Source organism: Nipponia nippon, unplaced genomic scaffold (assembly GCF_047370975.1).
Source record: "Nipponia nippon isolate SJK-2023a ecotype South Korea unplaced genomic scaffold, ASM4737097v1 scaffold_10, whole genome shotgun sequence".
Lineage (NCBI taxonomy): Eukaryota > Metazoa > Chordata > Aves > Pelecaniformes > Threskiornithidae > Nipponia > Nipponia nippon.
In genome coordinates this window covers 13,905,202-13,927,479 of record NW_028262291.1, presented here as the reverse complement: position 1 = coordinate 13,927,479, position 22,278 = coordinate 13,905,202, and the positions used below count along the sequence as shown (strand labels likewise).

The window sequence follows — 22,278 nt, the reverse complement described above, 5'->3', positions numbered from 1 at the left end:
TGGTTGGGCTAAGGTAGAGGGTGCAGCTTCTAAGCAATACTGGGCCAAGTCCTTAGCTGATTTAAATCATTGGCATGCTGGTTGAATCAATAGGGCTCTGCCAGCTAACAACCCATATTTTGGCTTCCTGTACAAACCAAGACTATCAGTGACATTAAAATGGTGTGAAATCAGAATTTGGCGTATGTTCCCCTAATAATGGCATTTGTAGTCTTGAACTTAGACACACAAAATAGTGGAGGAGTCAAATAAAAGAGAAAGAGGTGAGGTGGTGGAGTTGCTCTTTATGTGAGAGAGCAACTGGAATGTATCGTGCTCTGCCAGGAGTGGATGAAGACCAAGAGCTTATGGGTATGAATTAAGAGGCAGGCTAATATGGGTGACAGTGTTGTGTGTGTTTACTAGAGGCCACCTGATCAGGAAGAGGAAGTCAATGAGGCGTTCTACAGACAGCTGAAAGTAGCCTCACAATCACAGGCCCTGGTTCTCATGGGGGACTTCAACCACCCTGGTATCTGCTGGAAAGACAACACAGCTAGGCACACGCAGTCCAGGAGGTTCCTGCAGAGCATTGACGGTAACTTTTTGATACAGGCAGTGGAGGAGCCAATGAGGAGAGGTGTGCTGCTGGACCTTGTACTAACAAACAAAGAAGGACTGGTTGGGGATGTTAAGGTTGGGGGCAGCCTTGGCTGCAGTGACCATGAGATGGTGGAGTTCAGGATCCTGCATGGAGGAAGCAGGGCAATAAGTAGGATTACAACCCTGGACTTCAAGAGAGCCAACTTCCTAGAGGAAGACTAGGGAAAACATGGGCCCACTGCTGAATGAGGTGGGTACCCTAGTGACGGAGGATACAGAAAAGGCAGAGTTACTGAATGCCTTCTTTGCTTCAGTCTTTACTGCTCAGGCTGGCCCTCAGGAATCCCAGACCCTGGAGGCAGGAGTGAAAGTCTGGAGAAAGGAAGACTTTCCCTTAGTTCAGGAGGATCGGGTTGGAGATCATTTAGGCAAAGTGGACACACACAGATCCATGGGCCCCAATGGGATGCACCCATGAATGCTGAGGGAGCTGGCAGATGTTGTTGCTAAGCCACTCTCCACCATCTTTGAAAGGTCATGGAGAACAGGAGAGGTGCCTGAGGACTGGCAGAAAGCCAATGTCACTCCAGTCTTCAAAAAGGGCAAGAAGGAGGACCTAGGAAACTACAGGCCAGTGAGCCTCACCTCCCTGGAAAGCTGATGGAACAGCAGTGGGCTGTGTTCCCCAGGGGTCAGTACTGGGTCCAGTCTTGTTCAACTTATTCATCAGTGACCTGGATGAAGGGACGGAGTGTACCCTCAGCAAGTTTGCTGATGATACAAAACTGAGAGGAGTGGCTGATACACCAGAAAGCTGTGCTGCCATTCAGCGAGACCTGGACAGGCTAGAGAGTTGAGTGGAGAGGAACCGAATGCAGTTCAACAAAGGCAAGTGTAGGGTCCTGCACCTAGGGAGGAATAACCCCCTGTACCAGTACAGGTTAGGGGTTGACCTGCTGGAAAGCAGCTCTGTGGAGAAGGACCTGGGAGCCCTGGTGGCCAGCAAGTTAGCCATGAGCCAGCAATGTGCCTTTGAGGCCAAGAAGGCCGATGGTATCCTGGGGTGCATTAGGAAGAGTGTGGCCAGCAGTCGAGGGAGGTTATCCTCCCCCTCTACTCTGCCCTGGTGAGGCCACATCTGGAGTGCTGTGTCCAGTTCTGGGCTCCCCAGTTCAGGAAAGACAAGGAACTACTGGAGAGAGTCCAGCGGAGGGCTACAAAGATGATTAGGGGACTGGAGCATCTCTCTTATGAGGAAAGGCTGAGAGAGCTGCGTCTCTTTAGCCTGGAGAAGAGGAGACTGAGAGGGGAATCTTGTCAACGCTTACAAATATCTTAAGGGTGGGTGTCAGGAGGATGGGGCTGGACTCTTTTCAGTGGTGCCCAGTGACAGGATAAGGGGCAACGGGCACAAACTGAAACACAGGAGGTACCACCTGAACGTGAGGAAAAACTGCTTTACTTTGAGGGTGACAGAGCACTGGAACAGGCTGCCCAGAGAGGTTGTGGAGTCTCCTTCTCGGGAGATATTCAGAGCCCGCCTGGACGCGATCCTGTGCAACCTGCTCTAGGTGAACCTGCTTTAGCAGGGGGTTGGACTAGATGATCTCCAGAGGTCCCTTCCAACCCCAACCATTCTGTGATTTTGTAATGAGGCAGGAGATGAGGGCAATTAATTTTATTTGGATGCAGGTAGATTGGAAAGGTCTGCTTTTAAAGCAAGCTCCTCTTTTGTCCCTACTGTTTTCCTCATATATTCCATGTTTGTAGAATTTCAATTCTGTACCTTGATTTTAGCAAAAGGGTAGCATTTGCCAATAAAACATTTGATATAATTGGGGGCTGATGTAATGTGCAACTAGAAACCATTAACCATTCCCTTATCATTTGGCAGAAGTATTGATTTTAGTGTTTCTGAATAAATCCAGAGAATATAGTCCTGTTTTTTCAGAGTGATAATGCTGCTTGTTGGAGGGAAGTGATTCAGTGCTATTATTTAATTTTACCTTGAACAATGTCTTCAACCAGTCAGCATCTAAATTAATTGTATGTAGCAGAACTGCAGTTTGATGAGAAGAGCTTGTAAGACATTGCAGAGAAGACCAAAATTGTCAGTAGTTAGTGGAAAATAAGCATAAGCATGAATCTTTTCTTAGAAATTGTCGTCTGCTGTGCTGAGTCTCTCCTGCTTATAAAATCTGCTGGCAGTCATTTTAGTTTGAGTCTCGCCATGATGGAAAACCAAGTATACACTTCCAACTACACTGATAACATTGGTTTAATCTGTCAAAGGCCATGACATAAGTGATTCAGAAAAGAGGTAGAATCTTCCCATTAATGTATATAGTTAGGAGATACATGAATACACTTGGATTGCTTCAAGAGTATTCAGTAAAATAACTCAGTGGAATTTTTCTTGCATGCATGAAAATCTTTAATGAGTTGTGTAAAATCTCCAGATGGTTTGCTGAAACAACCAAAGTTATTTCAAAGGTCTGATGGATGGCAAAACTTCTGCAGGAGTAAATTTTACGCAGGCATTTTCAGATGTTTCCAGTGAGTTGAGATGTGTGGATTTTTGCTTGTAAAAGTAGAGATGTTTTTAAAAGTTCAGCATTCCTTAAAAATCAGGACACTTAAATATATAAAAGCAGATACATCTGAATATGTCACTTCTGAATATCCCAGTGGTAGAGCTGCACCAGCTGGAGCATGGGGGTGTCCAGTTCTTGGCATCTTGTGGACGATGCTGGGAATAGTGCCAATGGGAATCTCCTTCCTGAGATTCCTTAGTGTGTGGCCACAGCCCTTCACTTGGGAAAGGTAGAGGGGAAAAAATGCATGTGACCAAAAAAAAAAAAAAATAGCACAAAACATGAGGGGATGACACCTTTTGGAGGTGTCACTGTTTCATTTACTGGAGTGAAAATAGGCAATCAGGTTTTACTGAGTGTGTTGGAAAATATTGCCCTTTACTTTTTCTTTTTCAAAATAGATGATGACTTACTGAAATATTTGGTCCCAGTTTCTTCTGTGGGAAAAAGAAAGCTTCAGATAAAAATAAGACTTCAGGCCTATTTAGATTTTAGTGGTTGTATTTTCAGAGGATAGTGCAATACTGGAATGCTTTTGTGAAAAGATGGTCAGAAAGGCATCAATTCATGTTTAATGGAAGAACTTGTATTTTCAACGGATTTGTTTTTGCTGCCCATGTTATTTCTTTACCTTCCATGCCTTCATAGCTCGAAAATTTGCATTCATGCTAATGTGTTTGTTTTTTAGCATGCTCATCTCTAAGCATAACATATCTGAGGACTTTGAAAACCACAGCACTGCTAACAGATGCTCTTACTGGCAGCTTCTTCTTGTTTGCTTTTGTGCTGGCTCTGGAATAAATGGAGTTGGTCCCATATATTTAATTTTGTCTCTCATCAAAATGTGTGACTGCATTATATGATTTTTAAATTACAACTACTTTATTTTGGGAACTAGCTGTAGCCAAGCAATCTGGTTAGTTTTTTAACAAAGGGATTCTTTTTTTTTTTAAATCGTATTAAGGTTGCTGGCAGCCAGTGCTAGGAGTGTTTTTGGAAACCTGTCTATTTCCATTTTTCCTGTTGTCGGAGCTTCTAAGACAACGCTAGAATGTTTGGCAGTGCCAGTGAAGGTCGGAGTTTCAAGATGTTTTTTGAGTTGACTAACAAATAAGTTCCCCGGGCTGCTACTGTGTCTCTCTGTTGAAGAAATTAACTTTAAGAATACAGAACAGGATGAACTCTTTTTCTAAACATTTTTAGGAAACAAATGTCTTGGGGTTTAAAGGACCTCGTAAAATGAGTGTGATCATACCAGGAATGAATATGGACCACGAAAGAGTTTCCATCAGACCACGAAATGTAAGTCATACCATCAGTCAACAATAAAAATTACTTGAATTCTTTTTCAGTTAGAGTTGGTTTTTTGCATTTCTGAAGGTTTAGAGGTTAAAAAAAAAAAAAACCAGTGTTTGAACAATTGCAGAACAATGGGATGTGTGACTTGTTCTGTGACTCACAAAAGCACTACAAATGATACTGTATTTTATAACAAAAGGTACAACTAACCTTTTCCAAGCTGTGGAAAGGACTCGAATGCACATTTGCATTAAGATACTCAGAGTTTTCTGTTTCATTTAATGATACTGTTTTGAGGGTCGAGGGTGACAGCTTAGTCTTTGGGCTAGGATTTATGAACAGGTTTTTTGTGTGAATTTATTTTTTGTCTTGCGAGAGTGTTAAACTGAAGCGTGTATCTGTGGTGCGTGCAGGAACATGAGACGCTTCTTGCAAGATGGCAGAACAAAAATACAGAGAGTGTCATCGAGCTGCATAACAAAACGCCAGTCTGGAATGATGACACCCAGTCCTATGTTTTAAATTTCCATGGTCGAGTCACGCAGGCCTCAGTGAAAAACTTCCAAATTATTCATGATAATGATCGTAAGTATAGCTCTCTGTCTGTAATGTGTAGAAACAGTACAGCACACACAGCCTGACAGTGATTCTGCCCTTACTGTTGTTACCTGAGTGAGTTTAATTTAGTTATGTGGGTCCAACTTAATACTGCTCTGCCTTGTGGCCATGACATTGATGCAAATTGGGGTATTTAAACGCTCATGCTTGAGACAGGTGATTGTGCTATGTGCTATCTTAGTTTTCTCCCTTGGCTGTCTGGCTTATGAACTGAGCAATGGTTTAGGTAGTTCCTGCTCTCGGAGCTGCAGTACTTCCAGTCAGCAGGGCCATGGGGCAGTATGACTCCACGCAAACACTTGTATCACACAATCCTTCCTTGGTTTTTTTGTTCACTCTGGTCCCCATACACTGCCCAGCTGGAGATGGTGGCAGTCAGACTGGTCCCACTGCACATTCGCTTTGCCATTACTACTCTTTGTAGCATTAGCCTTACAGAACACCCTGAAAATGTCAGGACTGCCTTTCACACCATCACTAGGCCCTTACTGATGTGCTGCTTTCTGCCAGCAACCTACAGCCCCCTTTTTTCTCGGGCTTACGTACAGTTGTTGGAGCAGGGATAAAGACAAGCGCTCGAGTGGAGCGGTGCTGCCCCTCTTTACACTCACTTTAGGCAGGCATAGTCACTAGGTGCTGGAGCACACTGGGCTACGCCAGTGCCATGCTTAGACTGCAGGGGAATATTGGAAACTGGTGAAAGTGGCTGTGCCAGTCTCTGAGAGCAGCACTGAGCTTGAAACATTGGTGTATGCATTTGCTGCATTTTATAAGGTGAAACAATTACACCTGCTTCTAGTACAAAAGGGGAAAAAACTTAAGGAAGAATTTCTGAATATGATATGAGAGACATGATTAGGTCTAGATCACAATCATGCCTTCTCTTCCCCCATTATCCTTGCTTGTCCACCTGCCTGAAGTTAAGTAGGAATAGAATTAATTCGTTCTTGGTACATGTGAAACTCAGCACTAGGTCTATATAAAAGGCTTGAGCATTTTATACAGAAGCAATTTTCTCTCTCTGTTTGAAAAAAACAATTTTTCTCTGTGTAATTTTTTTTAAGACAGTAACAAGTCTTGCAATCCTTTATCACCCAACTGTTCCTCACTCAAGCTATCCTTGCTTCTCCCTCTGATATCAGCACACCCACTTGCATGAATAAGTGTTGCAAAGTTTGATGTGTGAGAATGTTTTGTTTGTATTTTGTTGAGCTGGGCCAGAGGATGATGTTGAACGCATACTTATTTAGTAAGGGCTGCAAACAAAAATAATGCTTTGTCACTTTTTATGACCTCTCTTGCAGCTGACTACATAGTGATGCAGTTTGGCCGCGTGGCTGAGGATGTGTTCACCATGGACTACAACTACCCAATGTGTGCGCTACAAGCCTTTGCTATTGCCCTTTCAAGTTTTGACAGCAAGCTGGCTTGTGAGTAAAGGGGCATGGGTGAGCATCCTCTCAAAGGAAGCAGTTGGCCATATGATTCCCAATTTCTGCTGGTGTCACTTATGGTCCATACTAAACAGGTCAGGGAAAATGCAGTTGTGGAGGACCACTCTATTGCTGAGGAGAAAGTAAAAGGAATCTTCTAAAAATTCAGGACATTCAGGAAATAATATTTTCCTTTTTTTTTCTGTCATATTTTTCTGGAAGTGGCATCAAGTTTGTGTAAATCTAAAGTTCTATCTCATGTCCTTAATTATGTTATGGAGATGTGCCATGATGTACTGTACCGTGGCTCTAGTAGCACCATTATAACGGTGTCTTTTTTAAATCCAGAAAGGGCGTGCACGCTCGAAAAATTTCTTTTTACATTTAAGAATTATTCTGAGGCTGCATACCTCAAGGTTGCATTCCTACATCGACTAATCAGAGCTTCACATCATCCAACATAAAAGACAGATCACAAAAAAGATGCACTTTTTTGAATTTGCAAGGATCTCGTGTAGTATAAAGCCAAGTCTGAGGGTTGAAAACCTATACTGGACTGAACTTGATGCATTGCTGTTGTATATGTAGAAGGGCATGATGAATTTTAATTGCAGTAGGAGGAAATGGAGAAGTAGAAAGCACAAAATAATGTTGCACAAGTCACTTGAATTCTAAGCTGTCATTATGTTTTAACATCTACATGCTTTTTAATTTGTTCAAATGGAAATGTATTTGGAGTACAGAAAAGGAAAATGCCTAGATGCCAAGAAAGCATAACTTATGTTGAATTTGGCATGTTGTGTGTTGGGAATTTATATCCTTGTATTGCTGTGGTAATTCAAACACACATTTTGTATGAAGTGATATAAACAGTTGGATAAAGGCTCTCTACAGAGAATCTTATTATTTTGAACAGGCTGTGTAAAGCTGAGGAAGGTAAATGGAAATATTTTATTAAATTTGTCTGGCCTTTTGCGATTTTACAATTTGTTGATTGCATTTTTTGAACTTTCAGCAACAACCACTTTTCATATTTATTTCCCATTGTAAGAACGCTTGAAATTGATTGAAACTGTGTATGTTGTTCTCTAATGTAAACGTGCCAGCTACTGAGCTAAATCCTTCTAGGCAAATCTAGTGTATTCTGCATACAAATGAGACACTGGCAGGACACAGAGTAGCTTAAAATAGTGTGGATTTTTTGTTTCTTTTTTTCTGATTTATCTGGAATATATAAGCAAACACCATTGCAAAACACAAGCAAAGAACAAGCCATTCTCTTCTCTTCTGAACATCTCAAAAGCCAAGAGCTGCAACTGAAAGCACACTGTAAAACACCTTTAAAAACAAGAAGTCTTTCTGCCATTGTTCTGTACAATGTTATCCTAAACAGCACACAAAGTAATAGGATTTATATGTAGTTCACTAGAAGGGTATTGAAATGTGAGCGAAGTGAAGAAGTGGTTACATTTTATACTGTGTGTATTCAGATGCTTCTTTTTACTCTTTATAGACTCTTGCATTGGACAACCAAAGATTATGTAATGAGAAATTGAGATCAAATCTGCTTATCTCATAGCTGTCAGGTTTTTTTACTATAGGGGACAGGCCATAAGGAGAGGTTGTGCCATTTGGACTCTGTAATTTCAACTAATAAAAGAAATATGCTCTCTTCCTCACATTTGCCTTCAGGTCTCCTTCCCAGTATACAGACAAGGAAATTTCAGATAAGAAATGAAAATAATTAATTGCCAGCATTTTTTCTAAACATTTTAGAATCTATGGAAAAAAGTCTGCTGGCTTTGAACAGTTTTGTTGATGGACTCAGCCTGTCAAATGTCATCTTTAAATAGCAGGAGGCTCTGTCATTTGTTTCACATCTTTTTTGCAAGAAGCTTTTCCATGCAATGGTATAAAATGGAAAGACACCTTTTGTTTGAGAGAAATGAGCAGTCAGTTCCCTCGATGAATGATCAAAATGATGAGTCATGAGCTGCAGTGTGATACTTAGGCTTTGCACATGGATGCTTTGCTTTCCCCTGTAATTGGTGGTTTCCCACCATTTCACATCCCCATCTGTAAGCTCACTTGCAATTTTAACAGAGAGGGCCCTTAGGCCTTTGGTTACCTCATGTCAGTCTTTAAAAACTAGCTCCAATGGTAACCAGAATTTTTTGTTTAGACTACTGCAAAACCAGACAGGAATTCCCACTGCTGGTATTTAGGTGTGATGTGGATTTCAAGAACTCTGCAGCATGGGAACGGTTGAATTTGCATGGCTTTAATTCTGTGGCTCACCAGTCATATGTTTTCTTTAAAGCCTGAGAAAGTGGCACCTGACATAGTTTTCTGCCTCTCTCTGTGCACAGCAGCGTGTCAAAGGAAGTGTCTTACGGGGCAAATATATGATCTGTTGGCTTTACTAGTGGAGTTGGTTTAGGAAGAGTTATTTTTAACGTGGATCATAACAATGGTCTGACCTGCATCATGGCCCCACAGGGAATTGGCACGAAAAGGAAGCTCATGTGCAGTGAGCACAAGGGTGAGAATGAGGGGCTGGGGAAAGGCAGGGAGTTCAGCTTCTTGGGACAGTTTTGCTGCCAGCACATTGTGTAACTTCACTCTCACTGCATGTTCTTCCCAGGCCAGGTATTTTTTTAACCTGTAAACATGCCAGGAGGAAAGTGGTGACTCAAATTCCCATCATTTTAACAGAATCGTACAGGGACATCAGCCAACGATCTGCTGAGGAAAAAATTCCCCACCATAAATTGAGGTCACTAGAGGGGGATGTTAACCTGGGACTAAGAGGAATGAGGAGCTCTCATTAAATCTGGCTCAGTTACAGTAGGATTTGCGCCTAGTGGCCTTTGCCAAAACCCGAATGTCTCACTGTTGTTGAGCAAGGTACTGGGTTCTTTTGATTCATTTGACCATTGCCATCTGCTCCAAAAGCAGTTTCTTTTAATTTAGCATCCATATGATTTCTGATGGACACTTTCTGGTGAAGGGCACTACTGCCTATCAATGCAAGGTGATACCACAAGTTTTCCAGCACATCTCCAAATTTTGTTTTCCTAACTTGGTGCAGGTTCTGTCTTAGCATACAGTCATATCTGAGATTACACAGTCCTCACAAAGTTCGATTTTCCTCCACACCATCAATAAATCTTGGCACCAGTATATATTTTCAGACATACATGCATACTAAAGTAGCTGAGGAGTAGTTAGTGGCACACTCATAGTAGCTGCTGCAGGGCCTGCACGTCAATGTGCAGCAGGGCATAACGTTGTTTACTTAGTGTGACAAAGCATATAATGGCACCGAGCTGTGCATTTCCTTCACGTAGTCCTAGTGAGTGTTTGGATACAGTAGATTTAATATTATTTAAAATCCCAATATTGATGATTTTTTGCATCTGCTGTTGATTTTGGCAGAGAGTTGTAAACAAATTCCTTGCCTGAATTGCTTATAGGCAAATACTGCATGCTTTAATGAGAGTTCTTAATCTAACTTGTCACTCTGTTTACATCAAACAGTTTCTTCCTGGCCCTTTATCTAATTTTCTTCATCTCTGATGTTCTGTTCCTTCTCATTCTCTTCACAATCCCTTTATCTTTGCTTCAAGGATGTGCAACTCAAAAGTGTTTATTTTGACAATATTACTCAGTGATCTCTCCACAGATGAATAATGCCTTTGGTGCACATCCAGTGATGCTCCTACAATAGAAGCCTTATCAGAGGGGTGAATTTGGCCCTTTGGCTTTTCAGTAGAGTAAATGAACACATTAAAAGGTAGCAGATAAAAAAGCTTGCCTAAAATATAATCAGAATTTTTCTCAGTAAACATGCGGTAACCAGAGTTTCCAAACCATTGGTTGCAAATCAATGAGCAGAACTGTCCACAAGCCTGGAGGCAGTCTGTTAGACAGACTCCCTTTGTAGTGCTGCCTTATTTTTCCTTTTTCAAAAGGTTGAAAGTGATTTAGTGAGCTGAAGTGTGTTGGTGCCCTAAAATAGAGTTTATTTTTTAGAAGCTAGACATCACTCCGCTCCTTTTGTAGGATAATATATGGCACATAAAACAGTAATGTCGTAGGCCATTGTTACAAATTCTGATGCTAAGAAGTCCATGCGAATGATTTTGTAATAATTACTGGGCAAATCTCTCACTATTCAAGTGGCTTTACAATAGTGCTGGAGTTCCCAGCTGGCTGTCCTCGTGAGGTATTAGAACTGAAGGAGCTTTAGTGAAAAGGGCTCTGTAATAAAATCTGGTAGCTGCACAATCGAAAAACATTATTGTGGAGTCAAATGACACCACTGAGTTTGATCGGTCATGGTGAACCAATGCCATCAATTTGAACTGTCTGGTTTTTTGCTGCCTTTTGATGAACAAAAGGAGGGACTTCCAACAAGCAGAGACATCAGTGATGTCTCTAGAAGTACTAAGCATTAGACCTACTTTCCTACCTATAAAAATCTTACCCCTGCCTGAGTGCTGCCCATTAAAAAAGAAGGAAATCAATCCAGTCCTTAGTATAGAAAATCACTCCCAGTTCTGCTATGTTAGCTTTTTACAAATTTTATATATATATATATATATATATATATGTATAAATTTATTAGTGATTTCACATAAGGATACAACAAGGACTGCGTGTCACACAGCAAACGAGTTCTTGCCCTGAAGAGATGATGACTCTAGACCAGGATCAGAATATTTTGTCTTTGATTATTTTAGTAGGATAGGACAGGGGGTTGCCTGGTGGTTTTGGCAGACAGAGTTTCTCCTGATGTGTGGCAGGTGTTAGAGGGAAGATTTTGGGGTTGATCCTGTGGCATTCTAACTAGTTCCCCTATACTATCTCGTTGCTCTCCTAAAGCATCATTTGCAAGATTTTTCCTGATTTTAGAGAAGCATGTGCTCACCCATAAAATATCTTTGCTTGGCAAATAAGGACAGCACATGTGATAAAACAGCAGTCACCTTTGTCAGAATTATGGGCTGATGACTCTTGGATTTCTCAAAAGGCCTTATTTTGATTACTAGAATAAAGTAGTTTTATACATCTAAATCTTGCACTAGAATTACTCTAACTGTAGATGCAGGCTTCTCTTGTATGTGCTACTTAATGAAAACGGGTTTCTGTTGTTCTTTATGTATGAAATGTACCTTCCAGGGTTCTGCTCTGTAAGTGTTTGAAATTAATTATGTAGATATTTGTCAGTTCTTTCTGTTGCTCACCAAGGAACTAAGAAAAGGGTTTGCGCAGCTATCTCAATGTTTTGTTATTTTGCTATGGACTATAGCTCAGTAGCTGATACTCACAAATGCCTGTATATTGGATGCAAATGCATTAAAACTTATTTTCTATGTTGTATTTTATTTAAATGCCTAGAAACTTTAGACTCCTCTTTTTCAGTAAGGGTATGTTTATCTATACCTTCACTGAGAAGGCTTGAATTAACTGGCTCTCTTGAAACTGTTTAATGGAACCCATACACTGGTTTGCTAAATTGCTTTAGGAAGAAGACACAGTTCAGAAAAATTATGCTTACGTTTTTGAGAAAAAACCCTTCCTATTCACTTTATAATTGGATTACTTAATAACACTGAAAGCTTATAATGGTTTTGTTTAACTCTACAATGGCAGTTTGAAAGTTACTCTGACAAAAGCTTGCTAGCATGTGACCTGGAATGGAGCACTACTTGAGAGTCAGAACCTAGCAAGTACCGGTGAATAGTCATGCATCTGTTCTGTGCTTAGGTACTGCTTGCATGCAAATAAAGTCCTGAAGAGTCACAAATCTGTGTTAAAATCAGATCACCTAACCTTTTAGGCTGTCCAACAGCTGTTAGAACACAGGCCTGGGGATCAGGTCACCTGGGTTTTAATCCCAACTGACTGCGTGGCTTTGTGCAAATCTTGTAACCTCTTTGTGCCTCAGTTCCAACAAGTTGAGTGGAAATAATAGTTTTTGGACCTGCCTAGGTCTGCGTTCTACTGAGAGGCTTCTCAGGAGCGTTTTGAGGCTGGTGGATGGCAGATGTTGCTGGCATGCTAAGTACCCTATTTAATTCTCACTGAAGGAACTGCAGTAAAATACGAGCAGTTTTCTGCCACCTATGTAGAAACTAAATAGCTAACCAATCTCTTAGGATAAAATCTTCACACTGTTGAATTCTATGGAAATCTTGTCAGTGATTTCAGTGAGGCTTGAATTTTTTACTTTGTGTTATTTTTTGGTCACTAAATGTGCAGGACAAACCATCTGATACACTTTTCCTTCTCACAGTGATGTGTTGTTGGTTGTGTTTTAGTTTGCACCATCAGTTGTTTTAAAACTGTTATTCCTGAACACGTTGCAGTGGTTCAGTTAATGCAACTGCCTATTTATGCTTTTATGTAGCAAACTGAGATACTTGGCAATTGTGCTGCAAATTGCCTTTTTGTACTTTTGGGGTTTTTTCTTGGATGTGACTCAGCTGTTCAAAACTGTTGTTACTGCAGACTTTCACTCTGTCACGCACATCTGATTTAAAAACAATGAGTCTCATGATTTATGACTACCTTTATACTCACATGGGATGTTTACAATGCAATCTGTTTTTCACATTTGACCCCGTATCTGTGGCTTCTTACCGAGGTTATCCCAGTGGGCACAATGCCATTAGCAGTATCAGTAATTTATGAAGTGAACTCTTTCAAAGTAACAGAATGTAATTTCTCAACTTTTTAATAGATTTTAACATTAAAATCTAGCTGATTTTAATGCTTACAGATTGGGTGAAATTACAAGGAAATTGTACGTTCAAAATTTTCTTCCCTTAAGCTTGTCTTGAAGTTTGAGCTCTCGTTCAAGCAGTAAGCTCCTGATCCTGCAGCTCTATCTGTGCAAGAAGAATACAGTTTGGCCTATGCAGACTGCCAGACTTTGGCTGCAGGAATCTGGCAGTGTGACCAGGACACAGTAAGTGATGGGATTCCCAAAGTCCTAACAAGAGTGCACTTTCTAATTCTCTTAGGCACTCTTGAACATCACATAAGAAATCATGTACCTTTCCTATGTTGACTTACCAAATAACAGCAGGAATAGTTTCACTCCCTTTGAATTTTTTAGATTTTTTTTTTTTTTAAAGGCTATGCTTACTGTCTAGGCAAGTGTAATTTTATCAGATATTTAGTCTTGATGTCTTGGAAAATTATGTCATGAGATCGCTTATTTTGCCAGTGCAGAAAATCTCACAAGTACAGAAAACCAGAGTATGTTTTGTGACGGTGAGCTTTGGGCAATGCTCATACTATGAAGTTCAGTGTTCAAACAAGTTTGTGAGCTCTGGCACCTCGTAACAGGAGATTTTCATTCCAGACTGGGGACATCAGAAGATAACCCAATTATTACCATCCAGTTCTCTTCCCTAGGGAGAATCTCCTGTCCTCACTGGCTAGAAGCAGAACTATATTGATCCTGATGTGTCTTTAGACATTGGTAATTTTTAGCTATTTTAAAAACGTTTTCAAAGATGTAGTTTGAGCTCAGAGAAAACAGTCTTTGAGGTAGCTATAGGTGTACCAAGTTTATTTGGTTGACAGGCAGCTGCTTTTTCCAGAAATTTTCTCAGTTGACATATGAGCAGTACTTGATAGTCCTGCTGGAAAAACATGATGTAGCTGTTATAATATGCTTTCCTTGGGTTTTGCCTTATGATACTGCTTCTTCGTGCACCACTATGTTTCTGAAGGTCAGTACTTCCAGTGCTAAACACAAATAGAGCAGTGTTTTCTGCTGAAGTCTCTGCCTCATTTTCTGCTGCCTTACATGTGGAGATTTGGTATTTGATACTAAAAATAGAAACTTTTCATCTAAGAAAAAAGCAAGCTTTCTAGGCAAAATCATTAACATTTAGTGCTATGTGCCGGCATTGACAGGGCTTTTTTTCCAACCAGGAATTTTATTACTGGCAGAGTAGTCTGTGCCATGAAACATCCTATGATACCCTGTTGCATACTCCACCTGGGACACAGCATTAGGACCTGGTCCGAAGATAACAGCCCTCTCTAACCAAAAGGGCACCACTTTCCTTTTTGGAGGGCTTTCTCTTGATACTTTTATGCATATTGCAGTATCTTCCATCTTGGGGTCAATCTGTGATTAGGTTAGTAAACATCAGCCTTAACAAATATCCACAAACAAAAACAACACAAAGATGCTACACATCAGCTAGTAAAGCCTTACAGCAGTCCAGGAGCAACAGGTAAGTAGTATTATCCTTTAATGGTAGCAAAGCTGTGATTTGCAGTTTATAAAAGCAAACAGACAGACAAACAAACAAACAAAGAGTTATTTTTAGAGCTGGCAGTAGAACCAAGCTCTTAGTCCCTAAACCTGTGTTCTAGCTATTGCCATGGGTGACCAACTAGTAGACAGAGGGTCTCTGTTTTGAACTTCATTGTGAAGACTAAACTGTTTCACTTCAGTTTGAAACACTGGAAAACCAAACCATGTTACTCCAGAGAGTTCTCATCAGGCAATTGAAATTACACTAAAATCAAATTTCATGCATATAAATTTATGAGGATGGCCCAGAACAAACACGAGGGTGCTCTGCAAGTGTCAGGAACTGAAAAGTTGCTTAGCGAATAACTTAAATCAGGCCCACTGAGTTTTCCTAAGTAAAAAAACCAATGGGGCTGTATTTCATTCCTAACTGTATTTCTTTGGAGAGTCAGTGTTTTATAATGTAGGCTGAAAATGCAGAAATGCTGTGTACTGTTAATTCTAACTTCTGGTTTAAAGTAGGGCTACAGCAGTGATGCTTACTCTTCTAAGATTTGTAACAATGTCATCTTAAAAAGCTGATTGTGGAATACGGCTCTTTAACTATGATGCATTCTCAAGAGTTACTGAATTCAATGACACTATGACAATTCTTTTGTTGTGTTTTGGGGTTTTTTGTTTTGTTTTGTTTTTGTTTATAAAAAAAGCTGTTTTCAAAAGCACTGGTTATTCTGTCTTTTGGACTACATAGCACAAGTCCATGAGGATGAAATCTTATCTGGTATCACTTCAAATACTTTCTTGCAGGTGGTAGATGCTTTTCAGCTTCTTAGTAATCTCTGTTACTACAATTCCCTTGTTTTGTTTTAAGCTCCCTGATTATTTTTTTTCCATCTATAACCTTCTCTTGCTTCAAACATGTACATGGTTTTCCATATGGGGACGCTCCAGAAAGCTAAGTCAAGTGAAACCTATGAAGTTAATGTCTGTGAATTAAAGTGTGTTAAATCCCTGTGTATATGTTCTCATTTCGAAGTAGGGTGGCCTTCAATTCCGGTTGCGTAATCCTCAGCGGGGGTATTCATCACACTGCGCAGTTCAAGGTTGTTGGTGAATTTTAAAGTGCAGAATAGGTTTCTGACCAAGATACTGGAGAACATATGTAAAGGGATTCACCCTTCTGTATTCTCAGGGTGGCAATTACGACTTTGAGTACAGCATTTCTAACAGTTGGCTCCTTGAATTGTAGTTGCAAAGCTCAGCACCTACACACATAGGCCATATTTCTGAAGTCCTCTTTTTCTACTGCACTAGTTTTCAGCCCTCTCTGATTTATTGCCACCTGTATCATGAGTTTAAGCTTCCTGACAACAGTGTGCTTTCTTTGGATTTTGTGGATGCCAGGAATCTGGGGACTGTATGCTAAAAGCAACTGCTTTGCTAGTATAGCAGAGCTTGATGCTAGGAGCATCGTGTAAATTATGCCAGTATAACTAGGTTTATTTTTACAGTACCCATCAGAGATGCTTGTTTCTTCTGAAAATAATCTTCCTTTCTCTTTGCCTTCTTCATTTATATCTGCCTGGATCTGGAGGATGAGAGCCCCTCTTAGCATTCATGCAGGCAGCCACCATATAAGAAAAACACACACAACAGGTGTATTACAGACGGGTTTATCCCTAAGCAATGCAACTATGACGTGCTTACCGTCATCCTGCTATATAACAGTGCGTGGTTTTTCCCGTGCGCTGTTTCCCACCCTGTGTGCTCGTCACCAGTCAGAGGACACGGCTGCAAAGACGTGCAGGGAAGCTTAGCAAAGAAACTGCAGAACCGAAGCCATTAAGATACGGCTCTCCTAATACTGAAGAAAGAGCTCCTCCTGAAGGCAAAAATTGGGACCTCTGGCTCTTTGAGTTGTTTGAACTTTTCCTGTGTTTGCATTGCACAGAAGAAGATAACACTTTTTTATTATGCTTGTACTATACTGAGCCCTAAGCCCAGAAAAAGGAATATACAGTCCAAGGAGTGCAGTTACAGAGAAGCAAGCAAAAGTGCAGACGGGCTCCATTTACAGATGTGGAGGAACTCCAGCGTGCAGGCAAGGCAGTAGTATGTGTTGGGGAATGACAGCGGGGTGATTTGCTGCTGGATAATTGGCAAGCTGCTCGGCATTGCTTAGGGCGAGTAATGGATTTCAGTTTTCATTGGTAGACTATGATGGTCACTGGTTGTGTTGCATTATGTTGGTAAGAACTCGGCCCATACCATTTGTTTCTCTCCTAAACAGCTTGATTTATGTGCAGATTTCTTCACGATGACATTTTCACCCATTTACTTCCATTTAGGGCCTAATCCAAAGCCTGCTGGTGTAACTGAAAGTTCCTTTCTAACTGCTGTTGTGTCTCCATAATGCCACACTTGCGTCTCTACAAGAGTCCCACGTCTTCTTGTCTGTCTTTGTTTAAAAGTGGGCTTATCTGGATCTCAAAAATTGGGCAGTATTGGCATGAATACTTTGGAAAGTGGATTTGGAACGGAGGCCAGATTTTGCTCTTACGTACATCCCGTGAAGCCTTGTTCACACTCAAAGGGGGACCTAAAATGTCTATCGGTGAAGAAATTGGCCTTTTCTATTAAATGTGCCATCAAATTCTATGATGTCATTACTGCAACTAAACAGGGCATGCAGAAAAACAAAACATTGCTAATAGTTGCCCATGTTTTAAGGGATAATACTGGCTAACTGACCCTGCACAAGAATTAGCAAATCACACGGAGAGTTCCCCTAAGAAACAAGGTCTATAAGAAACAAACCTCTTACAGTGGGTTACTGTAAAACGTGTATGAAAAAAGACAAATATTGGAGCTTTGTTAATTTTGTTAGTATCTTAAAAGTGTAAAATTATTTTCTTGTGATTGAAACTAACAGTTTATTTTAAATAAAAAATCTTGTACTTGGTGACAGGAAAATATGGTCATCTGGCGGTTATATACAAAGTATAAAGGGGGTGCACATACATGCCCAGTACGGCAGGATTCTCAGTATTAGGAGTGGGTTTAATTATAACTTTCCCAACATTTTCCAATGTTAGATGTGCAAACATATGTGCTGTGCACAGGCGCATATACATATGTATATAGTCTTAAAAAATTTCCTTTGATGATATCTGGGGCTTACTCATTCTTCTTTCCCACTGTTCACACTGACAGCATAAACCATGATATTAATTCATCTTGGTGTTAATTATTGCAAAATATCTCTAAAAGACTTTGTTATTTGAAACCCCTTTTAAAATAATTTTGAACAAGTGAAATCTTTTTGTATTTAAAAAAAAATTCTCTTAAATGGTCTCCATGTAAGTGTCTGTATCTATTACAGATAGCCATCTGCTTTTCCTTTTTCCTTTCAGCTGACTTTTCAGTGGGATTGATCCATGCAGTGAGTCAATCTGTACCCCATCATTACAAGACTGGGGCTTTTGTTTCTCCTTTTTGAACAATTTCTTATACTCAAGAGCAGGGGAACAAGGGAAAAAATATCTGTGGAGGATGCTTTGTAATTTGATACACCTTTAGAAGTATCTCAGAAAGTAAATACTTTTGAGGTGGTTAATTTCTGAGAGTTCTAAGTAGACACTGAACTGTTTTTGTATTTCCCAACACTGTCTTCATCCAACTAATGACAGTCTGAAAGATCCAGTGTTTGGGAGCAGCTGTAGAAATACCCATTTTAGAATGTGTTGGGACTATGTCTGCCTGCAAAGAAAAATACACCGTTGTTTCTGGCTTGTTTAGTTAAACGTCGAGAAGTAGAAAATGTAGGTGATACATGAATGTTTCTGTCCCCATGCAATGAAAAAGCAGTTTAGTTAGTGGTTTTTTAAATTTTTTTTTATTCCTACAGTAAACATCATCTAATTCATTTCTTTTCCTTTCTTAACTAAACCAATGATACACAGTGGAATTTGAGTATGTTATCGTCTAAATTTCCTTTTCATTATATGGGGTTTAAAGAGTGGAAAATACGAAAATTCACAAAACATGTCTTAATCTTGAGAACTAATATTTAACCAGTCATGTTTTTTTCATAATGCCTGTAATACGTCATGCTTGTTTGCACACAAAACTGTCTTGATCTGTTTCGAGTAGCCAGGCATCTCATTTTTGTTCAGACCTATATGGAGTTTTAGATAAATCTGCAAAATTTACAAAGTAAAATTTTTAAAGAAGCTCTTTGGTATTCTGGAGTAAATGTATTTATTTACCAGTACGTGCAACGACTGATTTTTGTATTTTCACATAATTTACCTTGCGTATGTCATAGAGGTTCTGGTGTTTGTCAATACAGAACACTGTGCAGAAATATTAAACTTAATTTTTTTGAAACAACTATGTCTTTCCCTACCCAAGGTCAGAAATACCTTGATAAATTACCTACAGAGTATGGAGGTTATTTAACATAAGGAGTTTCCAGTGCTGGTTAAACTGTATTTTTACCTTTAACACTAATATGAATTCAAAACAAAACACATAGCCATAGAAAGTTATACTATGAGTGCTGACTTTACTAGATCTGTAGTCATTTTCAGCCTGTAAGTTTTCTCAAACTTGAGCTCAAAGACTTGAAATTAGTACACGCTGTAGAAATACTCCTCTTACCCATTTTCATGAAGGGGACAGTGAGATTCCTAATGGACACAGGCCGAGCAGAGGCCCAGTTGTTTCATGCCTTAGGTCCCTGCTGCCCAACGATCATGTCCCATTCCTGCTACCTCAGTGCTGTTTGCTGTGAGCTAAACCAACTATTTCCAAGTCTAACTGTTGTAAAGGACTGAATTTTTGGCCTACTCATTTCTACCAAAATTAGTCTGGAAAATAGTCAGAAAAATCTGGGATGCAGTTCGGTAAGGACAAGAGCAAAAAGAACTCTACTTAGGCAGGAATGATCAACTGCACAATTACAAAAAAAACCCAAGCTTCAAACATGTAAAAAGCTATTGGAAAGCAGAGGAGAAGCATCTGTCTCCCATATCTCTGATAGACAGAGCTGATTCAAACCGCAGTCAGGTTAGACATCAGAAAATTTTCTGACTACGAGGCTAGTGAACCTTGGCACAGACCTTTTTATCTGAGAAACTTTCAGTGACAGGAGTCTTCCAATTTCCTCTGTCAGGAGCAATATGGGTTTGGTAATCTTGCATTTTGACAGGTGGTTGATTACAACAGTAGTTACCAGCAGAGAGGAGGAGTGGTCTCTGGGCACTATCTAAGCCATCCTGGGGAGATCACTGAGAAAAATGAGCGTGTTGTCAGGTGTCTGTTTGCTCTCTAGGAATCTGTGTCCCTCTGAAAACTGGTGAATCCCCAAAGCTGAGAAAAATCACTTGACTAGACCAGCCTTTCCAGCTGTATTTGTATGTGGGATGCTCAGTCTTGTCTGATCTGATGTTGCATTCGTTTGCTTTGAAACATGTGGTTGGTAAACAACCATTGAAAAAATGGATAATTTTCTAACTCTTACCTGGGTTCTCTTGTCCAGTGTTTGTGATACATGAGATTAGAAACAATATTTTTATTAGGATGTGCAAGTAAAAATTGTTTAAATAGAGGATTATGGCACTACATTGTTCTGTGCCCTCAAAGTTAATCATAATTTTCTTATTAGTTACCTGCAAAAGGAAAGAATCCAACATACGAACACTAATCGCTAATGCAATGAGCTAGGTCATAAACTTCTTACGTGTTTATCTGTTTTCCAAATACAATTTGATAAGGAATCCTCTTTACAGTATTTTTGGGACCAGCACCGATCTTATACTTTGTAATGTTTTTCGGATCCCATGGAATGCCTGAAATTATCTGTAACCATTAACAAATATCCAGGAAGAATTAAGCACTTTTGCAGGTTTTTAAATCTAGTTTTATCAGAATATTTAATTTAAACAACACGCATGCAGTTTCTTTTAGCTTTAATAAAAAGTACAGCCATTTAATTTGCTAGGTGGGAAACATTGAAAGTAAAGGAGCATGTGCTTTTAATAAGCCTGACTGCTGCCACTGGAAGTCCACCTGAGTTTCTGCAGGTTTTTTCCGAAGTCTGAGGTTTGCTGATGTTCTGACCTACGATTTTGATTTACTTATTTAATAGCAGTTACGTTCTTTGAGAATCCTGATTTTATTCCAACATGATCTGCTTCAAATTATGAATGCTTTCTGCTAAAAGTGAACAATTAATAATTAAGAAAACTGGATACACCTGTGAGATGATTCTTTTCTTACCTAAATAGACATTTCTGTTTCAGGGGGGGGGAAGCTGAAGCAAAGAGAGAAAAGGGAGCATCCTATCAACAGGAGGAATGTGAGTTTGAAGGCTGCTGGTAAGCTGCTATACAAGGTATCGCTGCCTACCTTCGGAGAGCACTTACCAGTACCTGGGGTGGAGCTGCCAAGGCGATCTAGACCTCAGGACTAAACTGTTGAGACTCTTGATGCCACACGGTCAACCTCCACTAGTATCATTTTCTCCTGTTGGTTCTGCAAAGACTTATGAAGCCTTTAGCTCTGCCACAGGTATTAAAAGCAGTCCTAACAACCAGTCTCTGTGTTAGTAGGGGAAAACTCACTGGTTTTTAATTTTGTTTTGTTTTTTGAACTAGTGCTGTGATGAATTATTTCTCTTCTTACACTCCAGTGCAACGTGTGCTTGGTGTGTATGTGGGGAACGTCTTGGCCCACAAGATTAACTCCCAGGACACCACTGAATTCTGTAGTTACCTATACCAAGGGGCCTGAAAAGAAATTCTGGACTTTTAGTTGTCTGCCAAAAATAACCTTTCAGTAAGGACTGTGGGAGGTTGGAAGACAGCAAGTTCACCGACACCTCCCCTGGGCAACCTGCTCCCATGCCTCACCACCCTCGTGGCCAGAGGCCGTTCCCTCAGCCCGCCCTTGTGTGCCGAGTGCCCCGGCCCCTCACCAGCTCGAAGGCCCTGGGCTGGGCCCACACCCCACGCATCACTGCCTTTCCTGGGCCGGGGGGACCAGGAGGGGACAGAGGAGGCCAGATGCCGCTGCCAAAGTACCAAACGAGAGGAGGAAAGCATTTTTACTGTTATTTTCTTGGTTTATTGGTGGCTGGTTTGGGTCTTTTTAAATAGGGGGAGGAGATGGGGGATGGGAAAGAAGGGCTGACGCCACCCGCGGCGATCACCACAAGAATTGTTGATGCCGGCAGCTGGAACGGGTGAGCCCGCAGGGCGGCCAGGCGCAGAGGCTGGGCCTGTCAGCTGATGGCGGTGCGGCGGCCACGCCAGGCGCTCCTGCGATGTCGGGCGCTCCTGCGACGCCGGGCGCTCCTGCGACGCCGGTGCCGTGGCGTCATGGAGGGGAGGCCTGGCACGGTGTAGTGGTGCCAGGGGAGCCACGCTGCAGGTGGATCCACTTCCATCGGCTCTTCATCTGCGGG

General features: G+C 40.7%; 1 protein-coding gene across 8 annotated transcripts in view; it reads left to right on the top strand.

Annotated features, from left to right (window-relative positions):
• TUB (TUB bipartite transcription factor) overlaps positions 1-19,080 on the top strand; it is a 182,600-nt gene extending 163,520 nt beyond the window's left edge. For all 8 annotated transcript variants that reach the window (XM_087745586.1, XM_087745585.1, XM_087745584.1 and 5 more), the window contains 3 exons: positions 4,380-4,478; positions 4,889-5,060; positions 6,398-19,080. In XM_087745586.1, coding sequence (XP_087601712.1) covers positions 4,380-4,478; positions 4,889-5,060; positions 6,398-6,531 — 405 coding nt within the window. In that variant the 3' untranslated portion in view covers positions 6,532-19,080. The remainder of the gene's footprint in view (positions 1-4,379; positions 4,479-4,888; positions 5,061-6,397) is intronic.
• The last annotated feature ends 3,198 nt before the right edge of the window (positions 19,081-22,278 follow it).